This window comes from Marmota flaviventris, chromosome 5 (assembly GCF_047511675.1).
Source record: "Marmota flaviventris isolate mMarFla1 chromosome 5, mMarFla1.hap1, whole genome shotgun sequence".
In the NCBI taxonomy this organism is placed as follows: Eukaryota; Metazoa; Chordata; class Mammalia; order Rodentia; family Sciuridae; genus Marmota; species Marmota flaviventris.
The window spans coordinates 7,096,723-7,121,264 of NC_092502.1; the positions used below are offsets into that span (position 1 = coordinate 7,096,723).

Genomic DNA, 24,542 nt, shown 5'->3' on the forward strand with positions numbered 1-24,542 from the left:
TGCTTGCACATTATGTAAAAAATAAAACCCAACATTAGCCAAGCAAGGAGGTACACACCTGTAACAGTAGCAACCGAGGAGTCTGAGGCCGAGGATGCAAGTTTGAGGCCAGCCTCAGCAATGTAGTAAGGCCGTAAACAAGTTAGGGAGATGGTTTAAAAATAAAATATAAAAAGGGCCCGGGATGTGGCTCAGTGGTAAAGTTCCTCTGAGTACAATCCCTGACAGCAAAAAGATAAATAAATAAAACAAACCCTAATATCACATATAACTAATATACTAATACAAATGGGGGGGGGGCAATTTGAGAATATATGAGAACTACTGCCCTGGGTTAGACACTCAGCACAACAAAGGAGATGAGAATAACAAAACATAACCTATTAGGAGCTTTTTTTCTTAAAGTCCTAAAACAAGTCCAATGAAAACAATGATCAAATAGAAGATTTTTTTTCTTTTTCTTTCTTTTTTTTTTTCTTTTTTAAGAATTTCAGTCTTCCAACTGGCTCTCATATGAGCTAAAGGTACAATCTGATGTAATAAAGAAGTTAGTATTTTGTAGAGTAAGTTTTAAAATATTCTATATGTTAATGTATTTTTTCTTATCAGTCTTGCTTTATCTAACTATGAAGGTTTTCACATTCTGTCTTTGTCCAAAGGCCAAATTCTCCAGACTTAACTCTCAAATACATTCAAAAACTTCTTTTAATAAAATCTTAGAAGGATATAAACATGGTTTTGTTTGGAATATGTCAATAACCATCAAGGACAAAAACAGGACTATCTGAAACCTTAATTTCAGTGTTCATCGTGGTTACTGGATTTTATACCTGACATTTCCAATTAAACAGGCCTCTCTTACATCTACATATTGTATACTTGGTATTAAATTGGCATTTAAACAAATGAGTGTTCATCAATTGAAAATTAAAGAATTTAATGGATCTAAATAATTCAAATCAAACAAACAAATATATAGATGTCTCTAAAGTTATGGCTCACAAGTTTTTCTATGTAACCAAAGAATAAAGTCTTAATTTCTAAAAAGTATCTAAACTATAATATACATTACTTCTAAAATGTCTCTTCAACAGAAAAAGGATGATTAATAATGTTAATCATGTTTTTATGTTACAATTAAAATAGATATATTCAATTTAACACAAATGCAATAAATCTTCATAAGTATGGTTTCTTGAGAATGAAGAAGATGGCTGCGAATAGAGTGCATCACCCCCGTGTACCACGTCACTGCGCAGGTGAATAACGAGTTAGAACGACCAAAAGCTATCTTGTTAGGATTTTCCAGCAAAATTGGGGTGCACCGAAACCTAGAGGAAGGATTTCCATCACCGAGGACCGGTTACTGGGTCTCAAATGCGAGTGAACTGTGCACCTGGAGATCCAGGCTGATTGATCCACGGCCCGCCCCGCGGCTAGAGACGGCGGGTCACCAAGAAGCGGCCAGCAACACACAGAAACAGTGCTGCGGATTCTGTGGAGTCCTGCCGGCTGTGCCCTCACTGAGCTCCCGGCTGAGTTCAGGGTTTGAGACGGGGAAGGAAGCGGTCCAGTTCTGTCCCCCAATCCGGACAGTCCACCATGGAAGCCAGCGGCCACCATCATGGAGAGCTGACGTCACCATCGCCAGTTTCCCGAAAGATCGCAGCAATAGAACAGGTGTGTGTTATTCAGCCCATCTCCCATACAGCAGGGAATTCGCATAAAATCTCTCCCCGGCTTTCTGGGGGAAGGATTATCAGAGTGAGCGTGAATAGAGGCGAAAGGTAAAGGCACCTGACCTCCAACTCCCCATCCCCTCAGCAGCGAAAACAAAACCTGTCTTGCCAGCTCTGGGGGAGGGGCAAGCGGAAGGAATCAAACAATAAGGTGCCGGTTCCCAATAGCCACGCTCCACACCCAGCAAACTGCAGGCCCAGAGTATAGTTTGAACTGCCGAGAGGTATCACAGTGGGGAAGGCCTGGCTAGCAGGAGAAGCCAGGGGACTAGAGGCCAGGAATAAACCTAAGCTAACAGGTTTTTGAGAGACACCAGGGGCGGGAGGAGGGAGCAGCCTCACACGGATTGTATCCTACAGCCAGAGGGCAAAATCTCAGCCCGGAAGGCACAGCACCACCTACTGGAAGTGAAGAAAATAGAAACCTAACAGTGCCTTTTTTTTTTTTTCTTGTTTCATTTTTTAAATTCTTAATTTTTTTAATTTTAAATTTTATTTTTTAATTGTATTTTTTTCAATTGTAATTTTTATTTTACTGCATTTTATTAATTTTTTTATCATTTCTTTTCTTTTCTATTCTTTTCTCTTTCTTTCTTCTCTCCCTCTCACTTTCTTGGTTTGCATCCTTACCTTTTCCCCATATTTCCTGTTAAGCATGAACACCCAGATTACGTATACCTTACTAAATGCAAATAGATGAATACTAGGAATAGGTCTATAGTACGCCTAAGCCCTTTACTACCCGCAAGTACTCCTGTCTATTCTCTTGTTAATATCCGCCTGCATTTGAGCAACCCTCCAAAGAAGCTAACATATACTAACCTCCATACCTTCAAATTGCCCGACCTTAACATAAAATCCTAAGTCCAAACCTCAATTCTCTATACGCCATCAAAATCTGAAGGCCTTTAATGAAACTAATGAATTTGCCTTAAATCACAATTAAATCCAACATCTCTAAACATTGTGTCCTAACACAAAGGAGAGATAGTGGAACTATAAAAACCAAAATAAATTTAAAGGAGAAAACAGAAACACAGCAGTCAAACAGAGTTGGAAAGTAACTTGAGCACCATGAAAAAACAAGGGAAAAAAGGATCACAAACAATGCAGGACAACTTAAAGACATAGGAGAACCTAGATGCATCAGAAAAATGGACAGAGAAAGAACTCAAGGCATACCTAACACAGATGGAACGAAATCTTAGAGAAGACATTAGAGAGCAAGTCCAAATAATGAAAGTATATTTTGAAAACAAATTAAATAAGCAAATTCAAATGGCAAAGAATGAGCTCTACCAGGAGACAGAGATTAAAAAAAAAAAATCAAACAGTATCCTAGAAATGCAGGAAACCATAAACCAAATTAAAAACTCAAACAAGAATATTACAAACAGACTAGATCAAGTAGAAATCAGAACATCAGGTAATGAAGACAAAGTTTATCAACTTGAAAAGAATATAGTCAACACAGAAAGAATGCTTAAAATTCACAAGCAATCTATCCAAGAGATATGGGATGTCATAAAAAAAACAAACTTGAGAGTCATTGGGATAGAAGAAGGTATAGAGCTTCAAACCAAAGGAATGAATAATCTATTGAATGAAATAATCCTAGAAAACTTCCCAGATATGAAAGATGGAATGGATTGCGAAATCCTGGAAGCCTACAGGACCCCAAACATTCAAAACCGTAATAGACCAACTCCAAGACACATAATTATGAAGATATCCAACATACAGAACAAGGAGAGAATATTAAAAGGTACAAGAGAAAGGAGGCAGATTACATTCAGGGGTAAACCAATTAGGTTCATGGCTGATTTTTCATCACAGACGTTGAAAGCGAGAAGATCCTGGAACAACGTATTTCAAACGCTGAAAAATAATGGATTCCAACCAAGAATACGGTATCCAGCAAAATTAAGCTTCAGATTTGACAATGAAATTAAAATATTTCATGATAAACAAAAGTTAAAAGAATTCACAGCCAGAAAACCAGCACTGCAAGGCATTCTCAGCAAAACACTACAAGAGGAGGAATTGAGAAACAGCACCCAAAACTAACAGTGGGAGGTAACTCAGTAAAGGGAAGGAAAAAAAAGTAACCAAAAAGGAAAAACTAGCCATATTAAAATAAATAAATAAACAAGCATGACGGGACGTACAAACCATATATCACTAGTAACCTTAAACGTTAATGGCTTAAACTCACCAATCAAGAGACACAGGCTGGTAACCTGGATTAAAAAAACAAATCCAACAATATGCTGCCTTCAGGAGACTCATATGATAGGAAAAGACATACACAGGCTGAAGGTGAAAGGTTGGGAAAAATCACACCACTCACATGGTCCTCGGAAGCAAGCAGGAGTGGCCATACTCATATCAAATAAAATCAACTTCAAACCTAAGTTAATCAAAAGGGATAAAGAAGGACACTATATACTGTTAAAAGGAACCATCCACCAACAATACATAACAATTATCAATATGTATGCACCAAACAATGGTACTTCAACCTTCATAAAACAAACTCGCCTCAAGTTCAAGAGTCAAATAGACCACAACACAATAATTATGGGTGACTTCAACACACCGCTCTCTCCATTGGACAGATCCTCCAGACAAAAGCTGAATAAAGAAACTATAGAACTCAATAAGACAATCAATAACCTAGACTTAACTGACATATATAGAATATATCAACCATCATCAAGTGGATACACGTTCTTCTCAGCAGCACATGGATCCTTCTCAAAGACAGACCATATATTATGCCATAGGGCAACTCTTAGTAAATATAAAGGTGTGGGGATAATACCATGCATCTTATCTGATCATAATGGAATGAAACTGGAAATCAATGATAAAAGAAGGAAGAAAAAATCCTGCATCACCTGGGAAAAGAACAATATGTTACTGAATGATCAATGGGTTACAGAAGACATAAAGGAAGAAATCAAAAAATTCTTGGAGATAAATGAAAATACAGACACAACATATCAGAATCTATGGGACACAATGAAAGCAGTTTTAAGAGGGAAATTCATTTCCTGGAGTTCATTCCTCAAAAAAAGAAAAAACCAACAAATAAATGAACTCACACTTCATCTCAAAACCCTAGAAAAGGAAGAGCAAAACAACAGCAAATGTAGTAGAAGGCAAGAAATAATTAAAATCAGAGGGAAATCAACGAAATTGAAACAAACAAAAAAAAAAACATTGAAAAAATTGATAAAACTAAAAGTTGGTTCTTTGAAAAATAAATAAGATCGACAGACCCTTAGCCATGCTAACGAAGAGAAGAAGAGAGAGAGCTCAAATTACTAACATACAGGATGAAAAAGGCAGTATCACAATGGACACTACAGAAATACAGAAGATAATTAGAAATTATTTTGAAATCCTATATTTCAATAAAATAGAAGATAGTGAAGATATCGATAAATTTCTTAAGTCATATGATTTGCCCAGATTGAGTCAGGAAGATACACACAATTTAAACAGACCAATAACAAAGGAGGAAATAAAAGAAGCCATCAAAAGGCTACCAACCAAGAAAAGCCCAGGACCGGATGGATATACAGCAGAGTTTTACAAAACCTTCAAATAAGAATTAATACCAATACTTTTCAAGTTATTTCTAGAAATAGAAAAAGAAGGAGCTCTTCCAAATTCATTCTATGAGGCCAACATCATCCTGATCCCGAAATCTGACAAAGACACTTCAAAGAAAGAAAACTACAGACCAATATCTCTAATGAACTTAGATGCAAAAATCCTCAATAAAATCCTGGCGAATTGAATACAAAAGCATATCAAAAAAATTGTGCACCATGATCAAGTAGGATTCATCCCTGGGATGCAAGGCTGGTTCAATATACGGAAATCAATAAATGTTATTCACCACATCAATAGACTTAACCATAAGAACCACATGATCATCTCGATAGATGCAGAAAAAGCATTTGACAAAGTTCAGCTTCCGTTTATGTTCAAAACACTAGAAAAACTAGGGATAACAGGAACTTACCTCAACATTATAAAAGCTATATATGCTAAGCCTCAGGCTAGCATCATCCTAAATGGAGAAAAACTGAAGGCATTCCCTCTAAAATCTGGAACAAGACAGGGATGCCCTCTCTCACCACTTCTATTCAATTTAGTCCTCGAAATACTAGCCAGAGCAATTAGACAGACAAAAGAAATTAAAGGCATAAAAATAGGAAAAGAAGAACTTAAATTATCACTATTTGCGGATGATATGATACTATATCTAACAGACCCAAAAGGGTCTACAAAGAAACTACTAGAGCTAATAAGTGAATTCAGCAAAGTGGCAGGTTATAAAATCAACACGCATAAATAAAAGGCATTCCTGTATATCAGCAACAAATCTTCTGAAATGGAAATGAGGACATCCACCCCATTCACAATATCCTCAAAAAAAAAAAAAAAAAATACTTGGGAATCAACCTAACAAAAGAGGTGAAAAATTTATACAATGAAAACTACAGAACCCTAAAGAGAGAAATAGAAGAAGACCTTAGAAGATAGAAAAATATACCCTGTTCATGGATAGGAAGAACTAACATCATCAAAATGGCGATATTACCCAAAGTTCTCTATAGGCTTAATGCAATGCCAATCAAAATCCCAAAGGCATTTCTCCTAGAAATAGATAAAGCAATCATGAAATTCATATGGAAAAACAAAAGACCCAGAATAGCAAAAGCAATTCTAAGCAGGAAGTGTGAATCAGGAGGTATAGCAATACCAGATTTCAAACTGTACTACAGAGCAATAGTAACAAAAACAGCATGGTACTGGTACCAAAACAGGCGGGTGGACCAATGGTACAGAATAGGGGACACAGAGACCAATCCACAAAATTACAACTTTCTTATATTTGATAAAGGGGCTAAAAGCATGCAATGGAGGAAGGATAGCATCTTCAACAAATGGTGCTGGGAAAACTGGAAATCCATATGCAACAAAATGAAACTGAATCCCTTTCTCTCGCCATGCACAAAAGTTAACTCAAAATGGATCAAAGAGCTTGATATCAAATCAGAGACTCTGTGCCTGATAGAAGAAAAAGTTGGCTCCGAGCTACATATTGTGGGGTCGGGCTCCAAAATCCTTAATAGGACACCCATAGCACAAGAGTTAATAACTAGAATCAACAAATGGGACTTACTCAAACTAAAAAGTTTTTTCTCAGCAAGAGAAACAATAAGAGAGGTAAATAGGGAGCCTACATCCTGGGAACAAATTTTTACTCCTCACACTTCAGATAGAGCCCTAATATCCAGAGTATACAAAGAACTCAAAAAATTAAACAATAAGATAACAAATTACCCAATCAACAAATGGGCCAAAGACCTGAACAGACACTTCTCAGAGGATGACATACAATCAATCAACAAATACATGAAAAAATGCTCACCATCTCTAGCAGTCAGAGAAATGCAAATCAAAACCACCCTAAGATACCATCTCACTCCAGTAAGATTAGCAGCCATTATGAAATCAAACAACAACAAGTGCTGGAGAGGATGTGGGGAAAAGGGTACTCTTGTACATTGCTGGTGGGACTGCAAATTGGTGCGGCCAATTTGGAAAGCAGTATGGAGATTCCTGGGAAAGCTGGGAATGGAACCACCATTTGACCCAGCTATTGCCCTTCTCGGACTATTCCCTGAAGACCTTAAAAGAGCGTACTACAGGGATACTGCCACATCGATGTTCATAGCAGCACAATTCACAATAGCTAGACTGTGGAACCAACCCAGATGCCCTTCAATAGATGAATGAATAAAAAAAAAAATGTGGCATTTATACACAATGGAGTATTATGCAGCACTAAAAAATGACAAAATTATGGAATTTGCAGGGAAATGGATGGCATTAGAGCAGATTATGCTAAGTGAAGCTAGCCAATACCTAAAAAACAAATGCCAAGTGTCTTCTTTGATATAATGAGAGCAACTAAGAACAGAGCAGGGAGGAAGAGCAGGAGTAAAAGATTAACATTAAACAGAGACATGAGGTGGGAGGGAAAGGGAGAGAAAAGGGAAATTGCATGGAAATGGATGGAGACCCTCATTGTTATACAAAATTACATATAAGAGGTTGTGAGGAGGAAGGGAAAAAAAAAAACAAGGGAAAGAATTAAATTACAACAGATGGGGTAGAGAGAGAAGATGGGAGGGAGGGGAGGGGGGATAGTAGAGAATAGGAAAGGTAGCAGAATACAACAGTTACTAATATGGCATTATGTAAAAATGTGGATGTGTAATTGATGTGATTCTGCAATCTGTATTTGGGGTAAAAATGGGAGTTCACAACCCACTTGAATCGAATGTATGAAATATGATATGTCAAGAGCTTTGTAATGTTTTGAATAACCAATAAAAAAATAAGTATGGTTTCTTAAATAAATTAATTAAAAATTACAGCTGATACCAAACTGATCTCTCTTTTTTTTCCAGTTGTTCAACAAACAGAACGCTGCCTCCTTTCTTTGACTCCTTCTTTAAAATGGGTTTTAAAAAGAATTGATAAAAGTTATCAACAGTCATGGTGAATCAACATCCTGTATCTAATGTGTCATTGTCATTAATAATTTTTGTTAAAACACCTTATGCTTTTACAGCAGTACTTACTATTTTAATCAGAAACTTTATACATATCATTGTCTTTTTTCAGGCTGTAATATTTTGCCTTTTGCTGATATATACACTAAATTAATTTCTGATGGTTATACTAAAATTTTATCATTAACAGGCATGGACACTCATGTTTTATGCCTCACTTTTAATTAATGATAAATGGACTAAACCTCAAATCATTCCACAGCAAGCCAAATTAGCTGTCATTATCTCAGCAGTAAGATTGTTATTTACTACTTTAAATATTATCACAGATTCTCAATATTTAGCTAAGCTCGTGCCTCATATTTCCATGTCTTTGTTATCCCCCTTATTTGGATTCCAACTTAGTATCTCTTTTTTTAGCCCTTCCAACTCTTTTACAATGTCATACTCTCCCGTCTTCCTTGCTCATATATGCAGCCATACCAAGATTCCTGGACCTCTGACGAAGGGTAACACACGCGCAGATGAACTGTGAAATCCCTTTGTCCTTTGTTTTCAGACACTATGGAATCCCATGGATTCTTTCATGAAAATGCTCAATCACTAATGAAAATGTTTCTATCTTTCTCAACAGGCTTGTGCTAGAGCCAACCACTGTTCTCACTGTGCACCCTTGTGGAAAATTTGTAAATCTATAAATCCTAATACACTTTGGCAAATGGATGTTATCCATTTCCCTCCTTTTCATCCTTGTACCTTTCTTCACATTTCCACTGATATCCATACTGGGCTCATTTGTGCTAGTGCCCACAGATCTGAAAAGGTATCTGCTTGCATTTCTCATTCATTGCTTTGCCTTGCCACTATGGGCAAGCCTATTCATTTAAAGACAGATAATGTCCCTGTATATACATCTCGTGCTTTTGCGCAATTATGTAATCAATGTAAATTTAAATCATGGAATTCTCAAAATCCTACTGAACAAGCTTTGGTTCAACAAGTGCATCATATGTTTAAAGCTTGCCTTTTAAAACAAAAACAAAAATAGGGACCTAGCCGCTCTCATAATAATGCATAAATGTTGTTTTAATTACAGATAATGAACAACATACAATACAAAGTTATTACTCATAATTGGCCATCTGCTTTGGATACACATTTTATTCCCAAACAGCCATTACCAAAAAATTTATGTAAAATATAGGGTCCCACCTTACCCAGGATGACAAGACCCCATGCCTCTGATCACATGGGAAAAGGGATAGACTGCTATGCTTACACCAACACATCCTGTTCATATTCCATCTCAGTGTGTGAGACCTGCCAATCATGAGCTGGCATCAAAACCTGATCATCAAGTCTGTTTGATCCTGGATGAGAAATGTCCCACCAAACAAAAGGACAATGATGAGTCTCCTCAAAAGAGAGGAAACATTAAAAGGTACATCAAAAGAGGATCCCAAGATACTAGACTTCCAGTGACTTGGGGGGACATAAAATCATTAACAGCCTTAGCTCAATAGCTGCTGGCTCAAATGGGGTGAGAATGCACTCCAGAAAACTTAGTTACTGCTTTGATTGGTAAACTCACACAAAACTCTGTAAATGCTTTGGTCTTAATAATAATGCTGTTCTGTTGTACTCAAGCCGTGGGAAATCCAATACAATCCAGACTCCCTAACTTCTAGAACCCATTATAATATCTGAATCACTTGGCTGAAATTATTAATTCATCTGAGATTTGTATCCTCCAAGATATTGGTATGGGAAATGTACTGGGCTCCTGTATTCTTCCTGTGTACCGACCTGCACATGAAATTTTGAGTATGACAATGTTCTCCAACGGGGTATCCAAAAACCAATATACCATAAAGATCCTTAAAATTGGGGAAATCCTCAAAATGTTAAGCCTTCTAATGCTATGATGTTACTTACCCTCACTATGGCTATAAATGCAACCAACACTTATGCTGAAATTCAAGGCTCTATGCATAAACATGTTTCTTTGGGACGACTCTCATTTAATTGTACCAAGTTGGAGCCCATTATGTATGGAAATGGTCATGTCCCTTTACCACCGGGATGGTTCTTTTCTTGTGGAACATACATTTTTAATTATATACCTGCTAGAATGTTGCACAGTACCCATAGTTGTCTTAGCAGACTGTGTTCTTACCATCCCCAAACAATTTAATAGGCCACCATCTTGCAGAATGTATTCTTAAAAGGTCTATTCCCTGTGATAAAAACTGTGAAGATTCAGTAAACCTTCTCTCTAATGCAAAATTTGATGCTTTGACATTATCCTTTGTGAGTATCCCTGGACTAATTGTCAGGGCTTATAAAACCATTATGAAACTGGCCTGTACTATGGTAAAAAAAAAAAAAAAAAAAAATATATATATATATATATATATATATATATATATATATTAATCATACTTCTATGGCCATTAATATGCTTAATGAGTTCTTTATATAAAGAACTCAAAAAACTTACACCAAAAAAACAAACAACCCAATCAATAAACGGGCTGAGAACTGAGTAGAACTGAGAAATACAATTGATCAACAAATATTTAAAAAAAAAAAAAAAAAACGTGTTCAGCATCTCTAGAAAATAGAGAAATGCAAATCAAAACTATTCTAAGATTTCATCTCACTCCTGTCAGAATGGCAATCATCAAGAATAAAGACAACAATAAATATTGGTGAGGATGTGGTGAAAAAGGTGCACCCTTACATTGCTGGTGGAACTGCAAATTGGTGCAACCACTATGGAAAGCAGTATGGAGATTCCTCAGAAAACTGGGCATGCAACCACCATTTGACCCAACTATCCCACTCCTTGGTTTATACTCAAAGAACAAGATCTTAAAATCAGCATACTACAGTGATGGAGCCACATCAATGTTTATAGCAGCTCAATTCACAATAGCTATACTATCGAACCAACCTAGGTGTCCCTCAGTAGATAAATGGATAAAGAAAACGTGGTATATATACTCAGTGGAATATTACTCAGCTTTAAAGAAGAGTGAAACTATGGCATTCACCAGTAAATGGATGGAGTTGAAGAATATCATGTTAAGCAAAATAAGCTAATCCCACAAAACCAAAGGATGAATGTTCTCTGCAATATACAGATATAATTTTTCAATAAGGCAGGGGGCACTAGGAAAGAATAGCATTACCTTAGATAAAGTGGAGGAAAGTGATGGGAGGAAAGTAGAGGGAATGTGGGGATAGGAAAGACAGTAGAATGAAACAGACATTATTACTGTATGTATATAAATGACTACATGACAAATATGATTCTGCAACATGTACACTCAGAAAAATGAGAATTATATCCATGTATGATATATCAAAGTGCATAAATGCATTCTATTGTCCTGTATAACTAAAAAAAAATTTTTAAATAACAGCAAAAAAATACTTAATGAAGAACAAAAACTATATCAAGCCATTCTTGACAATAGGGCTGCAACTGATTAACTGTTATTGTTACATCATAAAGGATGTCAGGAGCTTAATAATATGTATTGCTTCAATTTAAGTGATAATGATAATTCTATTTCAAAGGAGTTAGATTACCTTAAAGATACCAACAATATTATGGAGGTTTAGACTTGTTGGATTGGCTCATTTTGTGGTTACCCAATTTCATCTGGATCAAACAATTACTCATAGGTGGATGTTCACTAGGATTCATAGGTGGATGTTTACTGGGATTGTTACGTTGCACTTACTGTTTTCAATACCTACCCTATTTTTTGCCCCCACCAGCATTAAGAAAAAAGAACAGATATTATTCATGCAAAAGGCCTTAAAGGGGGCGGGGGTAACTGTAGGTATTCTGACCTTGGAAATGTACAGGAAAGCATTCTTCTCTTGAGCAAACTCCCAGGGAGTAACAGCACTCTGTTTCCCATGCTTGTAATGCCCAGCAGTTTCTCCTTGAAGCCATTAAGATAACTATAAAGGCACACTATCTAGTTTCTATGGTTACATCCTTGGAGAAAAGGGGCTCTGTGTTTATATTAACCTGGACCTTATCTCAGTTAGCTAGCACTTGGGATTAAAGGAAGACTAAGTCATAACTAGTTATGGTAACAATGAGCTATGTAACTGTTGAGATAATAAACAGGGCTGATGGAGAGAGCAGCCACTTTTTTTCCTCTGCATTGTATGTCTACATTTCCTTTGTTCACTTCTTTACAGTTAGCAGAGAGATGAACCATGAGATGGACCAAGAGAAAAGTTTTCAGTGGTTTAATATTCATATGGAAAATTGACTAATGACATAGTAGTTATTGTGCAGAAGTGGAAACATTCACATTCAATTACAAAGATGAGTCAAGAAAAAATGTTATCTAATTGAAAACAATGCATTAGTTTCCTCATTCCATGCACAAATATTAATTCATTACAGATTCTTGTGTGAAAACAAAACTAAAACAGTTTCAAAAATTTTTTTCTAGAGAAACAGAAAACATTTTTACATGAGAATAAGCAATAATTAAAAATGAGAAATTCAAATGCATTAAAATTAGAGGAATTAAAAGATGAAAACAAATCAAGAAGCAGCCTGAAATACATGGGATGTGTATTAGAGGGCATGGGGGCATAGTGAGATGAATAAATGCACAACTGAAATGGAAAAGAGCCAGGACACGGAACAGAAGGTAAAAACCACATTAAAAAATGATCAAGTTTGACAATTAAAACTACAAACCACATGAGGGAAATGATACATATAAAGATATCTGGCATTTGCAAGAATAAGGAATTGTAAATCTACCCAAATATTATCCATGAAGTCACTTCAATCACTTTCAAAATACCAATGACATTTTTATATAAAAATAAAAAGTATCATTCTAAGTTGACATGAAATTACAAGAAAACAAACAATGGAAGAAGAAAAATAAACTGGAAAGCACCACATTTCTAGCTTTCAAAACCTCCTCAAAGTACACTAACAAAGACCCAGTGGCACTGCTTTAAAGGCAGACACACACAGGAGTCGAGAAAAATGCGGGATCAGGACACTGATGACCCATGCAGAAGGAAATGATGCTGCACAACCAGGGTCATTCAAGGAAAAAAGGATATGCAGGCAAATGAATGGCCAGGAAACTGTGTGTTCATGTCAACGTGTGAAGTCAGACCCTCCTCTCACAGCACATGCCTACATGAAATCCACATGGACCAAAGCCCTGAAGATGTGAACCTCATCCATTCTTAGAAGACAATGCAGAGCACAATCTCACAACACTAGAGCACAATCTCACAACAATGGATTTGGGAATGGTTTCTGGGATGTTTTTCCATCCATGTGATTCATGAAAGAATAGATGAACATGATTTCACCAAATGGCTTTCAGTTGTGTCATTTGCAGCAATGAGAGTAAAACTTTGGACACCACACTGAGTGGAACAAGCCAGGCACAGAGAGAGACATCTGTGTGTACAAACTCACTCAGAGAAGTTGCAAGTTGAAGTCACAGAAAGTACAATAGTCACCAGAGGCAAGGAAGAGAGAGGAGAAGGGACAGGGCAGGACTGGAAGAGCAGACTGTGTATCAGGTACTAAAATACACTCAGGAGGGGCCAGCAGGACTGCTCTCCAGAACAGTAGAGTGTCCAGAGCATGTAGTGCACAACATGTCACTGTGCATTTCGCAATAAAGCATGGGGAGTAGTCCACAGACACCCAGAAATGATAAATGTAAGGGTCAGAAGGGCTAAAGCCCTAATCTTATCATGACACACTGGAACAGATGTGCAACTAACTCACTGCACCTCATCCACATGTGCAATTTAAAAGCGAATCAACACTAAACTGAAAATTTTATCCTTTATCAGATACCACCAACAGAGTGAAATGGCACCCCAAAGAAATGTGGAAAACACTGGCGCATCATGATTCTGGAGAAGGTTTGATACCTAGAAAAAGCAGCTGACAAAAATCAAACCCATCTTCATGACATCAACATGCACATACCAGGAAAAGAATGAAAAGCCACAGGGATCTATAAAACCTAAGGCTACACTGAAGAACAAAACCCTGTCTCCATGACAGAAAAACAAGTCAAGGATTCCTGCTCTCACTACTTCTAGACAACACAGCAAGAGGGGGGCTCCCAGGGAAGCCAGGAACAAAATCACAGCATTCCAGACCTCAGGGCTGACTCACACAGCACCAGATACTGAGGCAAAACCAAGGACTCCACCATATAAAGGTGGGAAAGGTAAAAACTCAGACCCACTCATGGGCTGAGACAGCTGCCACAGGCACCAAGACAGGAGGAGAGAGGGACACCTCTGCACCCTTCACCACCTCTCACCCCATCAACAGTGACTGCCTGACACAGTGCCCATTTGCCTTGTATTTCTGGCTTCCTGCTCCCTACAGTCTCTACTACAAGTGAAAAAGGACATCTGACAGGGTTTCTTCACTGCTGAACCTACCAGAAAGCCTTCGACATGGGGGAGATCGATACCTGAGAAGTCCCAGGGCTCTAACACACAGAGGCCTCACACAAACCTCCTCACAGGCCCACAGCCACTCAACTGTCACAGGCTGAAGTGATCAACCCTATCTCACGTGTCAGAGCGGTGGCTCCTGGACCCTAAGCCATTTCGCAAAGTTGGGGAAACCCAAATGAGTTCACAATGTAGGTCCACATGACATCCTGCCCTACAAAGTTCAACGCACCAGCACTCATGATTTTCAAAACCTGGAAGCACCCAAGAGGAAGACGTGTTCCCAAGGTCAGGAGTGAAAAAATTAATAAACAAAACTCAGAAATTTAATAATCAAAAAAATCAACTTTTTACTCATAAAATTCTGAAATGGAACTTAAAAAGTTCATTTACAATGACACTCAAAAAATAAATATAGAAGAATAAACAATATAATAATAATATATAATACATACATAATAAATAGCAAATAGAAAATTATAAAACTTATTTTCTAAACTGTAATGCTTGGTGGAAGTAGCTCAACATCCAAAAAAATACCATTCTATGCTCATGGACCAAAGGTTTAATGTTATTAAGGTGGTGATACTCCCAAAGAAACTACCAATTATATTTAAACCCATCAGAATCCCGGGTGATGATTCCTTTTTAGAAATTGAAAATGTCATTCAACATTACGAGGGACCCAGAATACCACAGGACTTTGAAAATGAGAACAGCAGTCTGACTAGCACTTTATGAGTACAAAGCTCACTTCAAGTCGGGTGTAATCAAGGGTGCAGTAATGGTACCTGGAACACCATGTAGAAGAGAAATGACAGCAGCCTCAGGGAGAAGAAGGTCAGCCAAATAGTAGTGGAGCTGCTCTACATGGAAACAGGGAAAATGAAGCAGAACAAACGTGACCCTGGAACAGCCTCAAATTTCACATAACTTCATGATGCACCTCAGTCCTTACTGCAAACCCTGGGACTCAGCACCATCCTGCAGGGAGCAGCCTGAGCGCCCTGTGCAACATCAACATGCTACAGTGATAAAGTCACACCACAGTTCCCGGAATCCAAGGCCAGCCCAGGATGCCATCAAGAGAAAAAAGAATAAAGAAAATGAGGTACACATACACAATGGGATTTTGCTCAGTCATAAAAAATGAAAGTATGTCATTAGCATGAAAATGCGTAGAACTGGAAGACAACATACTAAGTGAAATAAGTGAGAGCCAGAAACTCAGATGCTGAATGTTTTCTTTCCCATATGTGGAAGCTAGAGCAAAATCAGGACAAAAAGTGGGGTAGGCAGGATCCCGTGAAAATAGAAGAGAGGGAGGTGAAGAAGAGGACAGAGACTGAGATAAGGGAAGAAACAGGAAATGAGAGAACACTGGAGTGGAGTTGAACAGATCATCCTACGCACATAGATGACATATCATGAAGAATTCCACCATTATGTTGATCTATAAAGCATAAATTTGAAATATATATATGTATATATATGTATGTATGTATGTATGTGTGTGTGTGTGTATATATATATATATATATAATACTAGGAAGTCCAGTGAGTAGAGGTAAGGAAACAGAAAGAAAGTAGGAGAGAAAGGAAAATTACTGGGGACTGAAGTGGAGTAACTTACACCAACCTAATGCTTGCACATTATGTAAAAAATAAAACCCAACATTAGCCAGGCAAGGAGGTACACACCTGTAGCAGTAGCAACCGAGGAGTCTGAGGCAGAGGATGCAAGTTTGAGGCCAGCCTCAGCAATGTAGTGAGGCCCTAAACAAGTTAGGGAGATGGTTTAAAAATAAAATATAAAAAGGGCCCGGGATGTGGCTCAGTGGTAAAGTTCCTCTGCGTATAATCCCTGACAGCAAAAAGATAAATAAGTAAAACAAACCCTAATATCACGTATAACTAATATACTAATAGAAATGGGGGAGGGGGACAATTTGAGAATATATGAGAACTACTGCCCTGTGTTAGACACTCAGCACAACAAAGGAAATGAGAATAACAAAACATAACCTATTAGGAGCTTTTTTTCTTAAAGTCCTAAAACAAGTTCAATGAAAATAATGATCAAATAGAAGATTTTTTTTTCTTTTTCTTTCTTTCTTTCTTTTTTTTTTTTTTTTTTACCTCACCCCTGAATAAATACATTTGACATTTAAGGAATACCTAGGTCTCTGATAAGTAAGAAGACAAATTTGAAGTGACAGAAAGGGCTGGTGCTAAGGGAGCACAGATGTGTCAGGCTCAAGGGGCAGCTAAGGTCCCTGCCAGCTGGACATCTCACACCTGGTCTTGCTCACTGAAACACTCCATGATCACCCTCCCAGGAGACCTGACCATGACTCCAGGCTACAAGTCTTATCAGGTTTGCACAGCACTGCACTGGGGTGGGTGGTCCTTATGCTCTGGGAGAGTTTTCCTCCTTCACAACTATGAGAGAATGCAAGGGCAGGAATCACTGCTGACCTGGCCCCTCAGCACCAGCATCCACAGGCTCACTGTCCACCTGTCTCCAAGGAATGGGAACAGGGCTTTGGGGAGACAGTGTCCCTAGGAGGCAGCTGTCTAGATGAGGCCTATTCCAAGAGACTCCTCAGCATAAGGGCCTCCAGCTGCTCCCCTCACAAGCTGAAGGACACACTTCACAATGTCCTCTAGAAGGAGCTGACCCAGGGACTAAAATTGCCTGCTTCCTGTAGGACACAGGGCAGCCTACAGGACTTGACACAGCCACAAGCGGGGCAATACAGTGGTTGAAAACATGGAACCCTGTCAGGGGTCCAAAGGAAACCTCTCCACAATTTGATAAGGTATCAATTCCTGGGGAAGGAAAAAAAAAAAGAGAGAGAGAGAGAGAGAGAGAGAGAGAGAGAGAGAGAGAGAGAGAGAGAGAGAGAGGCACAAGTTCTCTTAACAGTGAAGTTCCAGGTGACTGTTCTCTCCTTTCATCATATGGGAAATTCACAAAAAGAGATGAAAATGCTGTGAACTTGGAGGGAGAGTCAGATCTGTAAATATGAGAAAAGGACAGGAATATTAAGAATGTACCAAAAGCCCTGGTAGGGCATAGGAGGGGGAAAGGAGGGTGACTCCTTGAGAGAAGAAACACAGATCCCTCAGACCAGCATCTTCTACCCAGGAGCCCCACACCTAAGGCAGGATCCCCTGAGACCCGCTGCCTTCACTTCACACTGAGTACTTAGGGCTGGGGTCTAGCTGGGCAGAGAGGGTTCTGCCAAAGTGGCTGCAGACCAGGCAGTACACTGGGAACCCACCTGCACCAGCCCATACCATGGCCATCAAGGGCTGAGCTAAAGCAGCATCTGACTCAGGTACTCTTGGCTGACTATAGAGATGACAGTGGGAGGCCAGAGGCCAGCCACAGCTGGTTCACCACTTGTAACAAGCCTACTTCCCACCTGACCAGACCTGCCCCACACACTCACCATTTTCCGCCTTCTGGGGAGACCTGACATCCTTTCTGTGGACCTCATAGCACCTGCGGGTCACAGGGAGACAAATGTGAGCCAGAGCCACTTGGGCCTCACACAGCAGAGAAGACACAGTCCTGGAGATGGATTCTGAGCTCCACAGGGTGAGAGATACCGGCCTCTGAGACTGTGGAAGGCCACCCCCTCCCACCAGCTGTCTGCTAAGTAGCCAAGGCTCCACAAGACCCCTCTCTCTCCCCAACACAAATATGCACACTCTGGAGCCCTGACTGACAGGAGATGCATCACACTCCTGATACATAGGCCAGGAAGACAAGGTATTGGCAAAAGCCCTTTTCAGGCAGGACTTCCTCCCTGCAAGGGGACCTGCCCCACCAGGGGGACATTTCCACTTATGCAGAGCTGAGCCTGGCTTTCCACAGCAGGTCCTGTTGGCTAGGAAGCTCTTCTGGGCACAGAGTCCCAGGCATATGTGAGGAATTACAGCCTTGGTTCCAAGGCAGCCTACCATGACCTCAGAGAAGGTGTGTGCCTGGTCAGGCCTGACTGGGAAGGAGGGAGCCAGGCATAAATCACTTGGGAAAAGGCCGGGGCTTCTTGGGCAAAGCCTCTTCACACTTTTACTCTGTCAACTCATTTTCAGACAATAAGAAGAAGAAGAAGAAGAAGAAGAAGAAGACGACGACGACGACGATGACAATCAGGAAGTACAAGTATTAAGTGCATAAAAAACGAATTACATGACAATTACAAAAAAACTCAGTGAAAGAACAAGCAAACATTTGAACCATCTCAGGTTAGAGCCTGCCTCACTCACAGTTTAGAATAAATACCCACTTGCACAGGGGTAATCACATTCCCATATTGGGAGCCAGACTCTGACTGCTGAAATGTGGCCCCAGAAAGGCTCATTCCCTGTGTCCAGGAGGGGACACCTAAGAATTTATCTCTCAAAATCCACCATGCTTCCTGTTCTATAGATATACTTAATAAGTTAAATTCAAAGGAAAAAAAGAATGATACATCTTTAAAAAGGGGGCTCTTCCATCAAACTGCAATAGGGGGCAAGAAGGCTACCCTACCTCAGGGCAGATGTCTGCAGTCTTTACAAAGAGAAATGAATTCATTTGAAGGGAAAATTAAAAGATAAAAATATAACCTAAAAATAAATTCCATGAGAAAATGACTGAAAACCATTTCAAAGACCATGGAAATACACAGAAAAATGCTCTTACTAATGGTATTCAGTGAAAAGCAATATATAGCCACATGGAAGTAAAAAAGGATAGACAGGTAGGAGGGTAAATGGATGAATGGTGAGACAGCCGCTCCTCACACTACAGCGGTTTACCCATAATCAATAACCTGAGAATTTCCCTATGTGTACAAAATTATAAAGGGTACACACTTGGGGACCAAATTTAAAAATAGAATGACATTGTCAAAAATGTAAAAATGAAACTGGAAACAAGTGAAGTTCCTGAAGCAGGAACGGGGAAGGAAACTGGGAGACCCAAAGACTCAGACAGCACAGGAGTCTAACCAACTGAGGCAGAGAAACCACACATTGCACATTATAGAACTCCACTGATAGAGCACTAATGGTAACATTAAGGTACTGAAAACTCAATAAGACAGAACTAAGAAAAATTCTGCTTCCTCACAGCTGGTTAAACTGGAAGGAATGACAGAATTGGCACTGCACTCACCTCCAGGCAGAGGGTGGAGAGAGCAGGGAGAGAGGGCAGCCTGCCCAGGGCCAACCCATCCCTATTTGGACAGGAATATATGGGTGTATAGATTTTTTACTAAACTGAGCATTAAAATAATATTTCAACATCAAATTTCTGCACCCAAATAAATATTAATCCATAATATAAAAATCTTCCATTCAGTGAAGGAATAAAATTCTTGACCAGGTGACATGGCTATGACTTTTATCCCACTGGATTAGGATGCTGAGACTGAAGGACCATGAGTTCAAAGCCAGGCTCAGCAACAGGGAGGCATAAGCAACTCAGTGAGACCCTGTCTATACATTTAAATAACAACAACAACAATAATACAAAAAAAGGGCCAGGGATATCTCAGTGGTTGAGTGTCCCTGAGTTCAATCCCCAGTACCTAAGAGGGGGGGAAAAAATAAAAAAGAACTTCCTACATTCTTGGAACAAAGTGGAATTTTATGGCACCAAGATTTGATAAAGAAAACAACAGGAACCAGCTCAGGGAAGCACCCTCTCACCCACAGTACACCAGGAATCTCCACTTTGTGACTAACTCTTCCCTAAGCTTGGGGACCATCCTCACAGTAGATGCAGCTCAGGTGGATTTTCCTAGGAAATGAGGAAAACATGAGCAGCTGGGACATTTGGTTCTGGAAGGTCACTGTGTTCTCTTTTCCCTAGAGTGGAATGTTCCCTCCTGCAGGACCTCAGTTCTCACTGATACCCAAGCACCCACGAGCAGGCACATGGAGGTTCTGGCCTGTGAGACCTTTTCCAAGAAACCACTTCTGACACCTACAACGTGAGTTTGATGAACACCAATCCATTCTCCAAAACTACTGGTCACTCAAAAGTTCAATTCTGACACCACCAGTCAGCACAAACCCTAGTTCAGGGTCAGCTCCATAACACTGCCCCATTGTAGATGCCAGCTGCAGGGCAGGAGGGCCAATCCTGCTGAGAGCAAAGAACTACAAACTGGGGACTCCTATCACCCCCTATTCAACTTCAATGATTTGATTTTAACAAAGCACATCATTTATGTTCAATTTAAAAGACTCAACTTAGGACGGGCCAAAATGGAAAAGATATGTAAGAAAAAGAAAGTGCCAAAGGGACTCCTGTGAAAAATCTATGATTGAATAAATCCCCCTCCTCTGCATTCTGCTAGAGCAGTTCCTGCACAGACACCCCCTTCCCATTATGACTCAAATGATGCTCCCTTTTTAGCCCATGGCAGAAACACACTGATCCTGAAAATCCCTCCCCTCTTCTTTTTTTCTCATAAGCGATTAGGAATTTCGTTTTCAGGGATCAGAAAAATACTTTTTAAGCAAAACTGACTCAAGTTTCTCTCCTTAATCCAGGACCCTGAACTCTGACCCACTGGCAGCTAGAGCCAGTATACACACTTCTTCCTGACCCCTCCTGAGATCAGGCTGACTTGTGGTGAAACATTCTCTGCCCTGGGATCTGATCCTTCCCTGTCCTTGCTGCCCTCCCCTCCAAAATACAAGGGCGGATGTTTTGGTGAATCTTTGTAATGAATGAATCAACTTTTCTACCATAGGTACTGGGAAAATGTACTCACTTTCTGCAACCATACTGAAACAAGATCTTTCCTATTTCTTTTCCAGGTAGCATTTCCAAAGCCAAGTCCTGGAATTCTATTTTAAACCACTCTTCCACCCCCAAAACCCCAGTAAAAAACACATCTGAAAAGAGAAAAAGATATATAAGAAATTTTAACTAGAGAGGTGCAGTGGTGGAGGCCTGTAATCCCAGTGACTCTGGAGGATGACAGAGAAGGAACACCAGTTAAAATCCAACCTCAGCAAGTTAGCAAAGCCCTTGTGAGGTTGAATTTTGTAAAAAAGAAACCAACTTCTGGGCTAGGGATATAACTCATTTGGTAGAGTGCCTGCCTCGAATGCACAAAGACATGGGTTCAATCCCCAGCACCACCAAAAAAAAAAAAAAAAAAGGAAAGAAAGAAACCAAGTTCTCTACCACACTTTCATCTGGGAATGCATTCATATCTACTGCAGGCACACTGCAACATAGGATTTCCCTTTTTTCTATTCCCACATAACATTCCAAAAGCAAAGCCCTGGAATTCTATTTTAAATTGGTAGAACACGCCCCCCACATACATACATAAATAAATAAATAAATAAAAGAAGGCATCTGAGAAACTCAGTAAACTCACTCTGGTGAAGAGAAACAGTCCTAAGAATGTTTAACTAAAATAATATAGGACCAAGTGTTTGCTTGTTTTCTGTTTCTAACCTTCTTTCTTCCCCTTGAGTTATCTCTCTCTCTTACCCTTTAGGAATATTTCCTAATCAACCCTACTAATAAATTACATTTTACAATTAATAGAAAAACTGACACTAAAATACCTGAGCCAGTCTTTCCAAGGCAAAAACCCGGGGAGCTGCAGCACCACTGGACACTGACCAGCTTCAGGTCAGGCTTCTGTCACCAGGCACATCCTCCCACCTCCCTCCTGCTGCTGAAGAGCTTTGTAGGGCTTTGCTCCACCTTGCTGGGGTCAGTTTTCCCTGCTCTTTAGGATAACTGTTCTTCCTTCACAGTTCTGAGCCCATCCAAAGGGTAGGAACCATATATGTCATGTTCCCTCAACACCAGCATCTCACTGCCTGACCTGGGTGTCTCCAGCTGCTCCCCTGAGAGGCTGCACTCCACATCTCAGGCTGTCCTCTAGGAGGAGCTGATGCAGAGCTTAAAATTGCCTGCACCTTTCAGAACACAGGACACCTGTGTGCTGCAGGCACACTGAAACATAGGATTGCAGCAGCCCCAGGAAAAGACAAGACACAGGACCCTGTGTGGTATCCAAAGGACACCTCTGCTCAAAGACTCTGCACAGGTGTTTGTACCTGGGCAAGATGAAGAGATGCATAAGTGCTTTATAAACACAAAAACTCAAGTTCCAGGTAATTCCTCTTTGCTTTCCACTCGTGGGAAATCTTGGCCCACATTAAAAAAAAAAAGAAAAGAAAAGAAAATCTTTAAAAGTGCTATTCATTAAAAGGTGAAACTACCACAATTAAAACACTATCTGGTCAGGTTTAGTGGCACATGCCTGCAATCCCAGTGCCTGGGGAGATGGAGGCAGGAGGATCCCGAATTCAAAGCCAGCCTCAGCAACCACAAGACACTAAGCAACTCAATGCGATCCTGTATATAAATAAAATACAAAATAGAGCTGGGGATGGGGCTCAGTGGCCAAGTGCCCAAGAGTTCAATCCCGGGAACCAAAAGAAAAAAGAAAAGGAAAAAGATAGCACTGTCTACTTGAACAGTAGGCTGTGGAGCAAATCGACGATAAAGTGCGCCCTGGAGAGTGCTGCCATCTGGGAATGCGGGCAGGGAACTGGAATTGTAGGGGTCTGCTGCCAACTCTAGCAGGAGCAAAGTTCCCAATGGAAAATGGATTTCATACCCAGCTTCTTGCACATTTAGGAGTATGTGTTGAAGGGTGCACAGGTTAATTCTGTGGAGAAAACAGGGACAGACCGGGACCCCCAAAGGCCAACTTCTCACTGACAGAACACACCTGAGTCCAGATTCCCTGTTACCCTCCCCTGCTCACCTCACACTCTGGGAGCGTCAGGCTGCGTGCTGCCTAGATATGACCCAGGGAGGTCACCAACAGGGAAAAGAAGAGGGCAGGGACCAGCCCTGAGAGAGAGACCCAGGACGATTAGCCAGAGAGGACTGGGTCACCCTCTGCAGCTGAACTCGGGGACCTGCCACCCAACCCACTCCGCGGGACCACGGGGACAAGGTCCACCCGCCAGCAGGGTGACCTCGGGGACCTGCCACCAAGCACTTCCCACCCCGCGGGACTAGGGATAGGGCTCAGGGTCATCCACCAGTGGCACTCTGGTCGCCAAAGCAAGTGCTCACCGGATCCCGCCAGTCCTGGCCACACTCACCGTTTGAGGACTCCAGGGTGACCCGCCGTCCTTTCTAGGGACGTCTGGTTTCCGAACTCCTCGGGGCCCCAGGTTACGCAGAGTCCCCGGGGATCCGGAGAAGAGGACAAAGGAGCAATGGAGGAAGGAGCTCAGCAAGGGAGAGGGAAAGCCTCGAGATTGCGAGAGCCCGCCCTTCACTTTCCTCTGCGCACCTGATTGGACAGTTTCTCTCCTGCTCCGCCTCCAGGTACTGTAGCAGCCTTGAGTGACAGCTATTCTAACCCAATCGTTGGCTGATACAGTCCAGATGACAGGCTCTTGGCCCAGCCCTTTTCAGGCAGGGCTTCCTTGGCGAGCTGGGATCTGAGCCTGGCGGGAAACGTTTACATTCATCCTGGTGTAGAAGGCAACAGGGGAAGAGGACTAAAGAATGTCAGCGATATGTACAAACAACTGTGCTGTTCACGATTGGGAGTAACTTGAGAATTTTATTACGATTTAAAATTGCATGACCTTCCTCACCTGTGTTCTTTTAGATGGCTCAGCCCCAGCTATGGAAAGGAAGGCCCTG

At 40.4% G+C, this 24,542-nt stretch overlaps 1 protein-coding gene across 1 annotated transcript in view; it reads right to left on the minus strand.

The window, feature by feature from the left end:
- LOC114082157 (zinc finger protein 709-like) overlaps nt 1–24,125 on the minus strand; it is a 33,063-nt gene extending 8,938 nt beyond the window's left edge. Inside the window, 2 exon segments of the mRNA XM_071611968.1 lie at nt 18,292–18,344; nt 23,990–24,125. Of these exon segments, the coding sequence (XP_071468069.1) occupies nt 18,292–18,339 (48 nt within the window). The 5' untranslated portion in view covers nt 18,340–18,344; nt 23,990–24,125.
- Nucleotides 24,126–24,542: the final 417 nt, after the last annotated feature.